Source organism: Anopheles darlingi, chromosome X (genome assembly GCF_943734745.1).
Source record: "Anopheles darlingi chromosome X, idAnoDarlMG_H_01, whole genome shotgun sequence".
NCBI lineage: Eukaryota > Metazoa > Arthropoda > Insecta > Diptera > Culicidae > Anopheles > Anopheles darlingi.
The window spans coordinates 8710697-8728257 of NC_064873.1; the positions used below are offsets into that span (position 1 = coordinate 8710697).

General features: G+C 53.1%; 2 protein-coding genes across 6 annotated transcripts; one reads left to right on the plus strand and one right to left on the minus strand.

Moving 5' to 3' along the window:
- The first annotated feature begins 1127 nt into the window (after positions 1-1127).
- LOC125957311 (AF4/FMR2 family member lilli) lies at positions 1128-7173 on the plus strand. 4 transcript variants are annotated; one of them, XM_049689933.1, is made up of 6 exons: positions 1128-1312; positions 1959-2132; positions 3903-4116; positions 4200-4416; positions 5729-5866; positions 6533-7173. In XM_049689933.1, exons 2-6 carry the CDS (start codon positions 2116-2118, stop codon positions 6697-6699), a joined length of 753 nt encoding a protein of 250 aa, XP_049545890.1. In that variant the 5' UTR covers positions 1128-1312; positions 1959-2115; the 3' UTR covers positions 6700-7173. The 4 variants fall into 4 exon arrangements, with proteins under 4 accessions (XP_049545890.1, XP_049545915.1, XP_049545908.1 ...); XM_049689958.1 differs by having other exon boundaries at positions 5729-5827; XM_049689951.1 differs by having other exon boundaries at positions 1152-1255.
- Positions 7174-7497: 324 nt separating this feature from the next.
- Positions 7498-16543, minus strand: LOC125957112 (serine/threonine-protein kinase D3). 2 transcript variants are annotated; one of them, XM_049689560.1, is made up of 8 exons: positions 16066-16543; positions 14251-14553; positions 14006-14150; positions 13469-13923; positions 10932-12356; positions 10657-10840; positions 10404-10586; positions 7498-10308 (listed from the first exon to the last, which is right to left on the minus strand). In XM_049689560.1, the coding sequence occupies exons 2-8, from the start codon at positions 14374-14376 to the stop codon at positions 10070-10072; spliced, it is 2757 nt and encodes a 918-aa protein (XP_049545517.1). In that variant the 5' UTR covers positions 14377-14553; positions 16066-16543; the 3' UTR covers positions 7498-10069. The 2 variants fall into 2 exon arrangements, with proteins under 2 accessions (XP_049545517.1, XP_049545525.1); XM_049689568.1 differs by lacking the exon at positions 16066-16543 and adding an exon at positions 15222-15713.
- Positions 16544-17561: the final 1018 nt, after the last annotated feature.

The following is a 17561-nucleotide window of genomic DNA, read 5'->3' on the forward strand; positions in this document are numbered from 1 at the left end:
TGACCTTAGCCCCCCCCACCCCCGTCGCCGAGGGGGTGCAACCTGTGATGCAACCCGGGCGATCGCAGCAGCAGCAGCAGCAGCAGCAACAACAACAATTGCGCAAAACAAAACAAAAAAAAAAACTAACCGCACGATCCTATCGATCGATCCCCTTAGTACATCCCCAACCCCCACCCTTACACGAGGCCACCGAGAAGGAGGTGCGGGGATGGAAGATTTGCTGCGAAATCTGTTTGGGGCCGTGGCCATCACGGTGCGCCTGGCTGCCGGCGCGCACATCACGCGCATCACGAAATGTGTGACATTTCGAAAACTGGCCTGCCTGCCAGTCGTCGTTGCCAGCCTCCCCATTGATCATCTCACACCCCATCTGGGGGTTTCTATTTCACCCCCCAAAAAAATAAAAATCCGGGACAGTGGGATAGCAGGAAGGGGGATGCGGAGGGGTTCCAATCCCGAAAACTCGCACCCCCACCCCCCACCTCCCTGCGCTGTGGGAGCCCTTAACCGAAACGGCTTTTCCCACGATTCCCAGGGAGTCTTCTACCTGCACTGCACTGCAGCAACTGTTGAGCGATTTCCGAGTGGAGAGAGGAGTGGTTCGCTCGGACCCCCGAGGGCGAAGAAGGAGGAAGGGGGTAACCAACCCCCCCGTGTTGGAATTTCCCCCGGTGTTGGGAAAAACCAGTGCGAGCCGGGGGGGGGGGGGTGGGGGTTTGTTTTTGGGTGGTGTTAATCGGCCAGTTGAACTTGACTTGACGTGACGGAACCGACGACGACGGCAACGACGGCGACGACGACGACGACGTCACGCATCAATCTTCCCCCCTCCCCCTTCCCTCATCCTTACACCCCTATGGAGGCTCCACTCTGCACGTATACCGAGGAGCGATCGAGAGAGCGAGAAAGAGAAAGAGAGAGAGAGAGAGAGAGAGAGAGAGAGAGAGAGAGAGAGAGAGAGAGAGAGAGAGCCCGGCCGTGCTCTCTGCAAGCGTAAGCGTGTAGAAAAGAGAGAAGGGGTGGTAGAGAAGGCGTGCGGGGGAGGAAGGTGAGGTAGGTGAAGAGATCGAGGCGCGCGCACGCGAGGCGCCGAGGCCCGGCCTAGCAGGATGCCAAGCGCGCACCGAGCGCACCATTCGTAGCCGACGTTTGGACCGGTACGAACGTGTGCAGCAGCAGCAGCAGCAGCAGCGCCCCGACGCTCCGCGCTCCAAAATAAATCAAACTCGACTGACGACGACGGCAAAACCGGGTACACACACACACACACACCTATAGTCGGCCAGCTCTGCAGGGATTCTCGAGAGTAGTAAGTGTCGCTTTTTGTCGTCCAAACTTTTATCGCTCGCTGTTGCGCGCTTGCACGGCTGTGTCTCGTGTGTGTCTGTCTCTAGTGTGTGTGTCTAGTAGCAAGTGGTGTGTCCGAGTGTGTGCGAGATAGTGCGGTGCTGTCCTTTGGTGCGGGCGTCGCTGCTCAACTAAGCCCTGAGTGACTCCGCTTACACCCAAAACCCTTCCAATCAACGCTAGCAGCGCGCGCACGACGACGACGACGACGCTGACAAACATTGCGCAATCAAGCTGCTCCGGAACCAGTAGGCCAACGAGCGCCACGCCAGGACACTCAAACTGAGGTGCGTGCGTGTGTATGTGTGGGTGTTTGCCGTGTAGGGGCGCGTGTGCCCGTGTGCTCGTGTTGTCTTCGTCAAGCGAGACGAGCACATCCTAAGGACAGCGGTTCGCCTGTGTATGTGTGTGTGTGTGTGTGCGCGAGCACGCGTTTGAGAGATAGTAGCGGATAGGATCGCGCCATCGCGGGCACAGACAATGCAGACATACAGACAAGCCAGTAACCCAGCAGCAGTGTCCCTCTGATAATATGTGTTGTCCAGTGAAGCTCCTCCGCATCAGTTTCATTCATTCAACTCCTATTATCCTGTGTATATCGCCTCCAGCTTTCCTGCCACCCATCATCCATCCACCCACCCACCCAGGACGGGAAGTCGAACGTCGAAAGGAAGGAGAAGGTGACAACGAGCTATAGCGCGTAGCGCCAAAAACAGCAAAAGAAAAAAAAACCCCACAACCAACACAGAGACCGCCGGCCATAGAATGCAGCTGCCAAAAACGTAAGCATCCTTTTGCTATCCGAACACTAGACTCCCCCCGGGGATACTCCCCGCCGTTTAGGGTTGAACGGACGGGGTTGATAAAGGCCTAAAGGCACCCCCTAGGGCTCTAGGCAAAAAGGGGTGAGACCGTGGATAGAGATCGGGAGTAAGCGAGGGGAACCATAGGTCGCAGGCAGCTGCTGGCTGGGTTGCAGTTGCACAAGATCTATAGCCACCACCACCACCACCACACACCCCCCTCGTTGCCATGGCTTCAGCTTCAGCTAAGGGTGCAGGAGCGTGAGAGAAGAAGGGAGGGAGAGAGGGATGAAGGGAGACGATTGGCGGCCTCCAAAGTGACGGGATCGCGCACCGTCACGTCACGGCCCCCCCTTGCTCCAGGTTGCCCAGACGTTCGTGCACCTCCGTCCTTAGGCGTGAGGCTGCACCCGTGAGGTGTCATCCCACAAGAATACACAACCTACCGCCCCTTTTCGTCGGTCGACGACAGACATTGAGCAGCAGTAGTAGCAGTAGTAGCAGTAGTAGCAGTAGTAGCAGTAGTCGCTGCTCGGTGCTAGCTTGGGCGGCACTAATACCGTCGTCTTGTTGCAACAAAACCGCGCTACTAACGCGGAGGCTTTTCTGACGAATGCGGAAAGAAAGTGTTGCAGCAGCAGTAGCAGCAGCAGCAGGTCGCGTGCTGCTGCTGCTGCTGCTGCTGCTGCTGCTGGGCAACAGCTACTGCTACTATTGCCATACAATTGCAAGCAGATACAAGCGAGAACCGTCCTGCCATGGCGCTGCTGCAGTAGTAGCAGCAGCAGCAGCAGCAGCAGCACTGGTTAATCATATGTAAGTAGATTGAGGTTAGGTCTGCGCAGTAGTAGTAACAGCAGCAGCAGGGGAGTGCGCCTCGAGATGCAGACGCGATGTTTTGTCTGTGTGTGTGTGTGTGTGTGTGTGTGTGTTTTGGGGGCGTTCTCGGGGCGGCACTCGGGGCGGCATCTGACATTTGTGGCGTTGTGGATGGAGCCTCTGGTAGTAGCAGCAACAGCGCCAGCAGATCGTGCAGCAGCCGTAGCCGTGTCAAAAGGTGACGACATTTTGCACAGATCCCCCTTCCCCTCTCTTCCCCTCCAAGGGGCTCACTCTCTCTCTCTCTGCCGCGATCGATCGATCGTCGTACCCGCGATCGGATCGCCTCCCTTGGCGTGCCTTGGCGGTGATCGCGATGAAGCAACATTCTAATACCAGAGACCACCATGCCCGGGCCCCGCCGTGTGTTGCGGCGTGTGTTCCGCCTTTCTCAGCCTACTCGCTTGAGCGCGTAATAGTGATGGTGGTGGTGGTGGTGGTGGTGGTGGTAGTGGAGAGGGACTCGCGGCCGTTCGCTCGCTCGCTGGGGTTGATTTTTTTTCCTTCTTCTTTGCTTAAATGTGTCGCCGTTACAGTTGAGTGATCACGATTCCACGAGAACCGTTCTAACGGTAGTTGACGGTTCACAAGGTCGGTTCCGCCGCCATCCGTCGTATCCATCCAATTCCTCGGCACACACACACACACACACGCGCATACTCTTGAAATCAAGTTCAAGACGCCGTTAAGGGGGGGGGGGGGGTGAAGGTGTTCTTGAAGGGGGTTGAAGCGTGGCCTTCACTTCCGCTTCCCTTTTGTGGACCAAAATGGACGTCGACCTTCGTCGATAACCAGTGCACCTGTCTCCCCAGGTTTCTCATTCTCTTCTTCTTCTTCTTCATCTTCTCGTTCTATTTCTCATCGCCACAGTGTGACGTACTCGCAGGTGACGGTGGTAGTGGTGGTGCTGCTCGCGGTCCTCACCGTCGGTAGCCGGGCGTACCCACAGTCCGAACCGGATCCGGCCAAAGCGAACCGCAACAGTCTGCTGCTCCGGCGGGGCAACGTTGGCCGACCGCTCGGCCGCACGACACCGACCACCACCAGCACCACCACGACGACCGCATCGCCCGATTATGCCGAGGTAAGAGTCCCGTTTCACACAGGTCCAGGAACCAGCCCGTGACTTGTCTTGTCTATCTGTGTGACTTGTGATCTCCGTTGCAGGACGAGTACGCGGACAACTACGACGAGGGCAAGGGTGAGGCGGGTGCGGACGGTGCCGACGGTGGTGGTGGTGAACCGGTGACGACGACGACCACCACGACGGAGGCCCCGAAAAAAATCCGGCCCAGTATCCGCCCGTTCCGCAGCAACGACGATCTGCTGACCGCCCTCAAGAAGCGGCGCCAGGAGTCGAAGAACAGCAAGCCGTCGGCCGCCGGTAAGTGCCGCCTGGGAGACCCCCGCACACACACACACACACACACACGGGCGCGTCAACGCGCGCGTTGCATTCGGGTTTGAAACAAACGTTCGGCGGAAAAGTGAACGGCCGGCCGGAGAGTCGCGTGGTGTGGTGTGTGACCGACTTGCACAACTCTTGAGCGCCGCGCAGCTGGCTGGCTGGCTGGCTGGCTGGGTGACTGGCTCTGGTCTGGCCTGGTCTGGCGTGGTCTGGTCTGATCTGGCCTGGCCGCGCAACCGCGCCACCGGACCGGTTCTCGCTGGTTTGGTGTGTGTGTGTGTGTGTATGTGTGTGTTAAGGTGTGGTAAGGCTGGGCAGGCATGCAGGCAGGCAGGCAGGCCGGCTGCGTCCTTCAGCTCCACCCGAGCGAACTGTGACCACGACGACGACGACGACGACGACGAGCGTCGAATCGATTCATTGATGATAACTATCCTCTCCCTCACCCCGGTCCCTTCGCTGTTCCTTGATTCTCTCTTTATCTCTCTCTCTCTCTCTCTCTCTCTCTCTCTCTTATTTTTTTCTCTTTCTCTTCTTTTACTCTCCCTACCGGGGGAGGTCGGAGGAACCGGTTCCAACAAAGTTTCCCCCCTCCCCCTCCAAAACGGCCTCCTCTTGCGAACCCCTCGATTGCAATTACCTCTCAGCCGGCTCAGAGACACACAGAGAGACCCGGAGTCAGACTACCAACACGATACACACACATACACACACACACACGAAGACAGATGGAGGTAACGAACCGAAAACAACAAGAAAAAAAAACACACACACACAACAAACCCGCCCCGGATTCGCCATTTTTGGGGGGATTCCAATTTGATTCCAACGCCGAGCGCCGATCGCTCGTTCGCCCACCCCCGCGCTGCTTTTGGCACAGGGTGTGGTGTTCCGTTGGGGGATTATCCGACAAGTGGCGAAACCCTCCCTCTCCCCTTTCCCTTCCCGTTCCAAACCCCAACCCTGCGAACAGGGGCGAAAGAGAGAGAGAGAGAGAGAGAGAGAGAAGGAGATGTAGCCGCTGGAATGTAGAACGGGACTGGATGGAGGAAAGCCACCGGCGAGGGGGGGTCGAGAGGGTGGTTTCGATGTGGGTCAAATGAAACCTTGAGCAATGGGTTTTGAGCGCCGTGAACAACCTGGTGGTGGTGGTGTTGCTGCTGCTGCTGCTGCTGCTTGCGTCGCATACGATCGTTCTTTTGTTTATCTTTTCTCTTTTTCTCTTTCTTTCTTTCTCTCTTGCGTGCGTGCGTGCGTGCGTGCGTGTGGTTTGGGTGGTTGGGAGTAGCGCTGCCGAAGGAGAAGACGTACGACGATGAGGAGGTGCCGGCGGTGCAGGCCGCAACCGCCGCCGCCGCCAGCAAACCCGCGAAAGCTCCCGCAATCGGTAAAATTGCAGATAATATAGTATTTTCCTTCACGAAACGTAATTAAAACCAATAATCATTCTTACGATTACCTCTTGCTCTCTCTCTCTCTCTCTCTCTCTCTCTCTCTTTCTCTCTCTCTCTCTCTCTCTCTCTCTCTCTCTCTCTCTATCTCTCTCTCTATTGCTCTCGTTCTCTCTTATCTCTCTTTTTTATTATGACTTCTTTACTCTGTGGCTACTACTGCTTCACCACGAGACCGATAAGAATGTGGCCATCGTTCGTTTGGCTTTTGCGTAGTGCTTGGTACTAAGTACTAAGTACAGGCACTATAGCCAGGAGCGTCCTGGCTATCCTTTAGTGTGAATGACATCAGAAAGCTACGTGACGAGCTCTCTTCAAAGCGGCTCCATTACGAAAGGCACCTTAGCCTTGCTCTACTACCCCGACTTAGGGGTAGGATAGGGGCTTTTCATGGAACAGGGCGCAGATCCTATCGAAGTTCTTCCATTTCTTGTCGTTTTTCATTCAACATATTCTCTCTCTATCTATTCTTCTATTATTTTTCTCTCTCTCTCTCTTTCTCTCTCTCTTCTATCTCTCTCCGCGCCTGTCTATCTCTCTCTCTCTCTCTGTCTTTTTCTTTCCGATTTTCCTCCTTCCTCGACTCGCCACTTCGAAAAACACCCTTTTGGCTCATGCATCGTTCTCTTCTCCCTCATCAGCATCCAACAAGCGGCGCTTCGGTAGCGGGGCGGCCCGCCGGGACACCGAGTCGGAGCAGCAGCAACAGCAGGGTGGAGAGCAACAGGGCACCGAGGAGGCGAGTGGTACGGGCGCCAAGTCGCTGATCGGGCGCCTCGGCCGGTCGCGGTTCGCGCTGAAGCAGTAGTACACGACGGTGCGTGCAGCAGCAGTAGTACGCCAGCATGAGAATCCTGGCCCCTCAGATCATTCCTCTCCCTCTCCCTCTCCATACCCCTGTGCAGAACTCACAGGTCCCGAAGGGCGGGGGGGGGGGGGGGGGGTGCGGCAAGATCGTCGGCGGTCGGGGTTTAGTGAGGAGTATAGGGAAATATACAACCGCCCAATTCCCCTACCCCGCATCCACCCGATCCCATAAACACCCTTCCCCTCCTCCTCCTTCCTCCACCCTCGACACCGTTCAGCAAACAGTAGTAGAGACAAATACTACACTAGCGAGTGTTGAGAGCAGCTTCAGTTTATTCCAAGTTCTTCTCACTCCGATATTTTAAAATATCCTTCTTCATATTCCTGTTCCTTCTTCTTCTTCTTCATCCTTTATTACCGTCTAGTTGGAAAATAAAATGTACGATCCCTTTTTTTAATTTTAGATGGAAGAGTATGAGTGTGAGTTTATGCGTTCATTGTTGTTCCGTTTTTTTCCCCCTCCCTTTTCCCGGTAATGTTGCGATCGTTCCGCTCAGATCAGACACAGCATCCCTAGCAATTCGTTACAGGTGCGTTATCGTAGAGCTTACTGGGGCTTTGGTCGCGGGCCACATTCCGCGGGCAAAAGTGCGGCGGTGTGATGCGATACGTGATTTGAACATCTCATCAGCCATCAACACCCCCTTTCCCTTTACTTCTCTTGCTGCTTGCTTTTGCACCATCTCTAGCTGCCTACCCTCCACTTCCCGAATTTACCGTAATGTTGTTAAACAAATAATTAAGTTACATTTGCAGAGGGTTTTGTTGTGCGTTTGGGATACTTCCAGATCCGCCGTATGGACTTGTTTGTTTTTTTTTTTACTACTACTACTACTTCTACGTTGTGCGCATTATTTCTGGGACATGTCCGTGGGTTAGTCTATCCTTTGTTGTCCACAATTTTCGGGGAGCGTTTCATCAAATGAGCAAATGTATCTGTTGGGATGAGGGGCTATTGCTTTCGCCCTCGCTGTTACTGTTGTTCGATCTCCGATATTTTCGTGACTACTCGACGCTACCCCTCCCCATTTGCCAACGCCATTTGAGTTTTCTTTATCTTTATCCACACGTCCTCTCGTTTTGGATTCAGGGAGATTGGGATGGGACACTTACGAGTACATGCAAAGCGATAGCGAGGACGCTGTTAACGTGAGGTATCCAAGTGATAGGTATGCGTACGTATGCGTGAGAGCGTGCGTGCGTGCGAGAGTGCGTGACGTGAGTGAGTACATACACGATAGCTAAAGCTGCTTCCTCTGCTTCGTCATCGTCATTTTCATCACCATCATCTTCATCATCAACTTTTTCTTCGTCTACTACTAATGCCGGTTTTTATACTACCTGCTAAGACGCATACGCACGGGCGGCCGTACTTTAGCTCTTACGCTGCTAGCTAGCTAGACGATACGCGGCGACGAGGAAACGCGGTAACGCTGCTAGCACACGTGGCGAGCTCACTCAGCACCGGGATTCCGCCGCTCGATTGTGTGTTTATAGGCACTTGAAAATTTTGTCTCAGTGTACAGTGTGTGTTTGAGAGCAGACAGAGGAATTTACAGAACGGAGCGCATCGACACGCACATTTTTCTCTCTCTCTCTCTCTCTCTCTCTCTCTCTCTCTTTCTCTCTCTCTCTCTCTTTCTCACTTTCCATCCTTCTTCCTTTTTCCTTTCGCACAACGGTTCTATTATTGGGATAGTAAGGATGTAACGTAAAACGATCAACATTAGAACAAGGATGCGTGCGGCGAATGTGTGGAAATATTGGGACGGCGGGCGGTAGAGGTGTGTGAGGGAATGTATAAAATAACAACCAGGTTGGTAGTACGTAAGTAAAGTAATGGAATCTGCATAAACAATCACATTCGTTAATTAATACAGCGATAGTTCCGGCCGGCCGGCTGGCCGAAAACGGCACCACACATCGCATCCGAATGGCGCATCCGGTGCCCCGTCCCCCCTCCCTCCCTCTCCCACGTAAAGGTGTTCATCTTAGAATTTATATAGTTAGCTTAAGTTACTTATGCTCCTAACATAGATTCCGCAGCATTTCAACGCAACCGGCATCCTCTAGAGCTGATGCCCCGCCGTGGCTGCGCTGCCTGCAACGGCTTTGTGCGTGTATTGATGCGTTACCCGCCTGAATTTGGCCACCATGTTTGACGCCTTTGGCGTCGTAGTTATGTGTATTTGGGTATGTGTGTGGGTGTGGGTTTTTGCTGCCATTTGTTACTCCGATAAAATCACTAAATTTTGGAGTATCGATCAGTACGTTCAATGTTAAACAAGGGGCAAAGGAGAAGTGCAGGGACTGAGAAGAGCTCTAGCATGCCTTTCCTAGTGTGTATGTTTGTGGGTGTAGCAGTTCACTAAAAATATCTATTAACAATAAAATACGCGAAATGAAAAAAAAAGTCACAAAAACCCCAGCTCATAAAAGGGTTGAGAAACCGTTTCGTTGTGTCGGTGCCATAGTTAGCGAGTCCTTCGAGTAGTTTCGGGCGTGCGTAGACGCACTGTGAAATGCCGTTCCATTATTAGTACCGTTTTGACGCGACTCGCTCGCTACTGGTTGAGTTCAGTCCAAAATACGTACACACCAGCGCGTGTAAAGAATCCACGCTGCTTGTGCGATTGTAATTAATACCTGGTGCACCATTCAATGAGCATCGCCAGTTCACACGGAGAGTGCTTGTGGTGTTTCGCAGTTCTGTGAGATTCCAGTAAAAATTGGTTATCGCATCTAATTGGTGCTTGTAACTAGAAGTAGTAGTAGTTTTAGTAGTAAAAGATGATTCCAAGGAAAAGAAATGATTTGAGCACGCCTGGCTGTGGGCGACGAGATTCTAGATTGTCACCTTCCGTGGAGGGAGAGGTGTCGTCGAGCACCTGCCCGAGGCGAAGTACTGCACTCTGTAGGTACGTATCTATGTATGTAAATCCGTTATGAGCCGGAGTTTATCAATTTTGCATTTGAGCGATACCACTGCTCGCCGCTGCTGCTGCCTAGGTTTTTACTAACCGACAGAACCGACCACGTACCCATTTGTAGACTTTTCCGCGGAAGTCGTTCAGCAGCAACGAGGGAGGGTGGCTGGAATCGTTTGATTTGGTCGGTGCGCTCGACAGGTAGGTAGGAGCGGAAATACTCGCCGTCGTCATGGTGCACAGCCCAGCATCTCGGCTAGACCGCTCACTCGTCACTGATGGCGACACTTCCTCTATGAATGGTAGCGGCTCGGGTGTGTCACCGGCTCGTTCCGGTACATTCGTTGCCGGTGAGTGAATGCAGCGGACTTCCGGAGGAAGATGTCATGGGATGCCACCTGAAGAGCCGGGCGCACTCGCACCGGCACCGGCACCGGCACCGTTGCTCGCCCAGCGGGCATCGTCCGATTCGTGCGTGAGGTATCGAAGCCCGACCTGTGCCTCTAGCGCTCGCAGATCGTTCCACGTCTGCAGCTCTTGCAGCCAGCAGTGTAGCAGGCTCTTGTCCACCGTGAAGCGTTTGCGCTGCTTCACCTGCAGCAGATTGTTAATCAGATCGATCGCTGCAGAGGGATGAGAGGTGAGAGAAAGGGAAAGTGAACGAACAGGGGTCCGTGGTGGCCTGGCGAGAGGTTTAGTAGAACAGTCGTCGACCTACCGTCGGAGGAAATTTCCTTCCACGGTGTGGGCGGGTACATGAAAGCAGCGTTCTGGATCTGATCATTGATGTCCTCGTCCTCGTTAAACGGGAAGGTGCCGCTCAGACTGACGTAGATGATCACTCCAACACTCCACATATCCAGTGAGCGATTGTAGCCCTTGTTGCGCAGCACCTCCGGTGCTGTAACGCAAGGAGAAATACCAGGAGAGATCAGTCTAGGAGCTCTAGCCGTAAACCACGTGTTACGTACCAAGATATGCAGGAGTGCCGACCACCGATCGCCGGAACGACTTTTCGCCGATGATGCGGGCGAACCCAAAATCACACAGCTTCACCTGCGGGAACTCGTTATCGGACGAAAGCAGCACATTCTCGGGTTTCAGATCACAGTGGACGATGTTACGACTGTGCAGATACTTGAGGGCTACCAAAATCTAAACAAACATAAAGAAACACACCGCGCATGTTAGTAAGCAATCTTCTGCACCATAAACGGAAACCCTCTGCGGCGGAACCCCTTTCTACCTGAGTAATGAGAAACTTAGTCACTCGCTCGTTCAACCGGCCGTTCTGATGCGACAGAATCATCTCCAACATGTCACCCTTCAGCTTCTCCATCACGACGAAGATTCGCTCAAGCGTTTCGAACATGCGCTCCAGATTGACGACGCCGGCGTGCGACAGATTCTGCAGGATCGCGACCTCGTTCTTCAACTGAGCCTCCTGCTTAGTAGGAAAGCGCAGCTTGTCGATCACCTTGATCGCAACTGTGCGATGCGTCTTCCGGTGCACGCCACCGTACACTATGCCAAACTGTCCGGAACCGAGCACCTCGTCCGGGAATATCTGGTACAGCTGGCTCATGTCCGTGATGCGCTCCTCGGGTTCGGTCACACCACCGGCACCGGGTGACTCGCACTTGGCCGTGGCCGACTGGACCGGCATTAGCGCTTGCCGGATCGCCGTCTCCCAGCTTTTGGCCAGGTACGCCCCGACACCACTATCCGGTGGTGGCAGCGTCAGCATTGGACCATTCTGCTTCACGTTGTACAGCGGATCCTGACCGACATAGTACTCAACCGTCGCCGTGCGTATCTCGAAGCAGTGCAGCACCTCGCCTTGCAGCGTTCGGGCCGTCTCGACGGCCAGGATCTCGTTCAGCGGTATCTCCTTGTAGTACTTAGTGCCCTGATCCGACACGAATAGCGTGATTGCCTTGGAGTCAAGCCGCCAGTAGTGCCGTTTCACGACCCGTTCGCGGTTGGTGAAGTGCACGAGCCAGCCCTCCTTCATCGCGCGCCCATCCCGGCGCTTCGTGTGCTTCACCGACTGTACGATGCGCATCAGCGGTATGTTGGCGCTTGGCGATGACGACGAGTTGCTAGATGATTGGCGCGATTGCTCGCAGATCACCTCCAGCCGGTGATTGTCGTCCGGGTCGTGATCGTGATGGTGGTCGAGCAGATGGTACGCCGGTGCCGCTCCCGATGGCGACCCGTTTTGCTTCAGCGAAGAACTGCCCTGCGTCGATGGTCTCCCGTCGTCGTCTACTGAACGACCGCTTGTGGTGCCAATCGAGCGCACTGGGCCACTTTGCTCCTCCAGGTCGCTCTCATCCTCTGCATCACCATCTCGCATGCCTGTCCCACTGTGCTCCCGATCGCTCGAAACGCTCCGATCGTCGTGCGCATCGGGTGGCTGTGTGTTCTCGCCAGTACAGTCCTTCGGAACCTTCTCGATGCACTTCTTGTGCGCGTTGTAGTGACAGTCGCGGCACTGGACGCCTTGCTTGAACAGGCCGCGCAGCAACTTTTTGCAATATTGGCATACCGTTGGCCGGGTATACGTGTGGATCGAGAAACTGTGCGGGATCTTGAATGGTTGACCGGCACCGCGGTTCGTCAGCGAGGGCGATCGGCTCGGTCGAGTCGTACTGCCACCAGAAACGTACTATCGAACGCGCAACGGTGGATTGTGTATGTGTTTGAAAGAAGAAAAACAGAAGAGAACAGATTACAGACTAGTAGTGAAAGCGTGAGCGTAGCTTAATGGCTGCAAAGAGTTATGGGCCAAACATTAACCAACGATAGTAGGGCACTTATCAGCAGCATCGTTGCCGGAACGGATAGTCTTCAACAAACGATTGAAAATTAAAAAAAAAAACAAACAAAAAAACTTCCAGCTTAGGTGTTTTGTAAGTAACATGCAAATTGAAGGCAAATTGATTTTATTGTCTCCATTTAAATTCAAGAGCTAAATCCAATTTTACAATCAATGCTTAAACGAAAAAAGAAATTAAATTATACGGTATGCTACCCGAAAGGAAGAACAAAACCACCATTGGAATCACAATAGGAAAAAGAAATACAAATTGTATACTAAAAACAAATAAAATATGTGTATGTACTAGAAGTATGCATAAGTATTAGCCAGTATTTCTTTTATCAAATAAAATTGCAAAAGCTATGATTGTAGTGCATAGATTTTCCAAAACAATTCAAATTTTCATCGCCAGTAAAATGATTTTGTTAGGTGCCGTTAAAGAATGACTTTGTTTATGGTGTTCTATGGTTCTATTTGATTTCGAAGAATAAATCCGACAAGTATGAGGTTTATGACGTGAATTGTTCGACTGTTCGTCGAATTGCCAATTAATGCGCAGGAAGGCTGGAGTCAATTCTTGTCAAAACCAAAACCGGTAAACACTTATGCAAACATCCGGTATGTACGTGTGCATGTTAGGAATGTAACAATACTTTATGCGTAATACTAAAACATGCTTGCTGTTTCACTAGCAACACGTCTTTGAGTGATGCGATGGACGGAATCGTTTGTTCGATGTGGAATGCTCTGAGTGCAGACTTTCTGCTCGCTTTCTTTGCTTTTGCTCTCAACTATCCGATAACCATTGTGCCTTGCCCTTCTACCGTTTTGTTGTTGTCGCTGTATTTCAAGCATATGAGTGTGCGTGTGCATAATGTTCGTTGGAATTTGGCGGGAGAAACGGAGAACGCTCTGCTCTAGTTCTTAATGTCATTCATGAGTTGCTGCATTTTTCTTACCAGCATCGTTCCTGCGCCGGCCGTCTCGTCTGAGGCGAGCGAGTTGCTCGAACCACCCGATGGGCTACGGGCCGGCATGACGGCAGCCGTCATCGAGGACAGCAAACCACCACCGCTACCGGCGCCACCAGACGAGCCCGATCGACGGTTACCATTATTCTGCGACTGCTGGTGCTGCTGGAGCGCCCCGGTGTGCTCTACCCTGCTGCAGTTGTTTGGCACTTTGATGACGCAACGCTTGTGATAATTGAGTCCGCAGCCCTCACACTTGAGACCCTGGCGCACCAGCCCGAACAGCATCTCGCCGCAAAAGTCACAGAAGGTGGGCGCCTTGTACGAATGGACGGCAAGCGCGTGCGGTCGGACGAGCGGAATCTCATCCGGACCGCTGTTACTGTTTCTTCCCAGCTGCTGCTGACCCACCCCGCTTGGCACTGTCGGCGGTATCAGTGTTTCTGAAAGGGAGCACATCGGCACAGAACAGAGGGAATACAGAGTAATGCTCGCGGTACAGTACGCGGGCGCAAAGATACTTACGGTTTGCCGTCAGCACAATCTCAACCAACGTTTCGTCGACGATATCGGATGCGGCCGTCACCATCTGCAGCACATTGTGCGAGTCGTAGTCATGACGGAACAGCAGCAGGCGCTCCGGCAACCGATTCAATCCATTGCCCGGTATCTACAAATGGCCCAAAAATTCAGCGAATTGCCAGTTAGTTCCCCCGCGCCGCAGCGCAGTGTATCGTGGGTGGGATCGGACCTTGTTGTTGATTACTTACTTTGTTGTTGATGAACTCGCAGGCCAGGTCTTTGAGCAGCTTCAGTGTGAGCGCGCTCGAATCGACCGTGATGATGTCGCGCAAGTTGCCGAACTGGAAGATGAAGGTGATGCCATCCCCGGCCATGGTGGCCCGTCACGCTGGCGACCCACGTTGGGCCGTGCAGCTCCTACAGTAACACGTAACCACCAGCGCTACCGACGGGAGGCCTCGACCTTCAAGTGCTGGGAATAGTGCACGCTGTGGAATCCCACGAGATGCAGGAGAGGGTGAGCTGAGGTGGTCGGTGCCTGTCGGATTGACCTGATGCGATGAGAAAAAAACGAAAAACAAAACAAAAAAACAAATACATATTACATTATGACAGGCTCCCATGATTTGCACGTCTACTGTGGTGCGATGACGTGCGACGATCACGAGATGATTGAGTGCAAAGTGCGGAGGTTCTAGGTCTCCACGCCTGTCTCCCATCGCTCGCGAGCGCGCGGCACAATCAAATTACATTAGCATCACCACGGACGGACTAAGCCCGTAAGGAAATTTTGGTTCTTGCTTTTTTTGTGTGTGTGTGTGAGCTGTTTCGCAAGCAGCAGTGCGCAGCACAGCTGCAGCTTGCAATTGTTCCTGTATGTTTTTTTTGTTTTCGTTTAGTTAAATGCAATGACCAACGGTTCGGCTATTGTTTTCTGGACGCGGCCGGTCACCGCAGTTGCTGGTGATTGCAGGAGGCCGCACGTGTTTTCGTGCTTTCCTCACGCAGCAGACGAATGTGGTTCCCACGCGGTAGACCTGCTCGCACACACTTGTGCCCGTGTCGCTCCACACGGCTCCCGATGACGTTTGCTATTTGTTTGACTGATGACGACCAATCTGCTGACGGGGTAGCGTAAGGATGTTGAATGTGTGGCGAGGCGTAGCGAGGCGACCGTCAGATCTTCTTAAGGCGATCGACTTCGTTCACAACACTGTACCTTTGAGGGGGACTTGTTGATGCAGCTCGTGCCGCTGCGGGGGTGTTGCTCCGGTCCGGACAGAGCGCGAATGACAGCGCGAAACTGCAGTACGGGCTAACGGTATTCTGTGCCGATTTCGATTGTTTTGTGTAGTTGAACCGACACCATGCGGGATTGCTGTCCACCCAAGCATGCACAAACATACACGCAATAAGCACAAATCAACGTAAGAACCACTCGGCGGCATCAGAGGCTGACTGGATGATCCGCACTCTCTGTCGGTGCACCCGTAGACCCGGGCTGGGCCGCCGCTATTCGCTGCGGAGGGGCCATTTAGGTATTGATCAGCGGTGCAGCTACTACTACTTGGACTGTTTCTACTACTGCTACTGCTGTTGATGGTGCTGCTGCTGCCAAAAACAACAGGAACCACGCACACCTCGGTGCATCATCTCGCCTGTTGCTGCTGCTGCTGCTGCTGCTGGTAGTGGCTGCCAGTGCCAGAGGAAGCTAGAATCAAGCAGGCCCAGAAGGCGGTTCCAGAGTCCGACGACGTATTGCGTCGATGTTAGTGAGTGCGTGCGAAACGTGGTGACGAACAGGAGGACGGGGGGGGGGGGGGGGGGGAGTCGCCACCGTGAGAATGGGAGGGCGGGAAGGGGGGCGAAGGTGCCTCGCGACACAACCACCGACGAAGGGGGGTGGGTGCCAACTTTACACCGTGAACGGTGAGTATTGAGCTCACCATGCTACCTTACCTGTGTGTCTGTGGCTGTGTGTGTGTGTGTGTGTGTGTGTGTGTGTGTGTGTATGCATTTAACTAGGTAAATGGGGATATCGGGAGTAGGGGGGTAAAACGCACCGTGCTGATTCCGTTTCACGCGCGCGCTGCCGTGGGCGCCACCTCGTCCCTCTCTCTTCGTTCGGTTGGTTTCGTTGGTTGATTGGGTTGGTCCGGTCCGGTCCGGCTCCTGGCTAAGGTTGGTTGGTAGGGCTAGGACCTGCCTGTCGGCCCGGGGACAGGGTTGCTGGTCGGCAGTTGGTCGCTGGCTGGCTGGCTGGCTGGCTGGCTGACTGACTGACTGATTTGTTTCACATCACACTTTGCTGCTGCTGCTGCTACTACTGACCATGCACCATTATGTTCACTTTCCGCGTGCTCTTGTGTGTTGTGTGTTGTGCTGTGTATGTATGTGTGTGTGTATGTGTGTACGGTGTAGGTCGAGCCAGGTGGAAGGGTTAGGGCATGATTGTTTACTACCCCCTAAACTACAAGCCGTGGCATGCGACCCACTGCTGCACGCACCAAATTTTCTCTCCAGGGCCTCCTCTGCTGTCTCACCTCATGCAACGGAATGTCATGCGCACGCTACACACGCGCGCACACGCACACACATTCGCGCGTCACTTGCGCGCGCACCAACACACACACATACACTCGGCCGTCCGGTTATGGGGCCTGCTTCAGCGCTCTAGCAGGCTGTAGACATTATTATTACGATCTTTTCCGACGTGTTTTTGGAAAGATACCGCGCCCATAACATGAAAATGATTGCTTTGTGCCTTTGAAGGCGTTACTGATAGTTTTACTTCGCTATTTGATACACCTTTCTCCAGAGCCTGTCACACGCACGCCGTTGACAGTTGGGCGGCAGTGCTGCCAAATCTGTCAGCCAGTTATTGTTTACTGATTGCGAGGATGGCTTTTCGGTGTTGGTGTTATATTTCTGCAACGAACCTTCCAATAAAATCCACAACGGAGGTGTGTTTGCTGGTAAATCGCAATCCACAGCAAGTTGCATTCCAACCACGGCTTCCCCAATGTTGTACTTTTGAAGCGCTATCCCCGAGACAATGGCAACACTGGCGCCGATGAACCACCAGAGGGCGCGGTTTAGTTTTTTGAATAGCGTGCCACGTGATTTTCTTTTTGTTATTCGCTAAACCGCGATTACTGCACAGCATGTTGCAGCTGCCGTTGCTTCTCGTTGGACAGAATCGAGCGTGTGATTCAAAACACTTTATTTCCGGATTTGGTCACCATTACAAGTTCGGCTATTGCTCGCTTTGCTCCTTGAATGCAACTTCCTTCGCGAACCGTCCAACAATTGTTTCCCATTCCCGTGTTCTAACATGTTCTGATCGCTGAATTCACGACAAGCTCATTCCTAATTTGTTTAAACTTGATTTTCGTTACGACAAATATGAAAATAAAACAAAAAAAAAGTTAAAGTGTTCAAAATTCGTCGTAGCTTTAACTGTAGCGAAAGGTTTTGTACGAAACGTGATATTGGAGGCGCAATCAATATAATCTTGATCACTGCTACTACTTGCAACAAACCAAATGACACTGGAAAG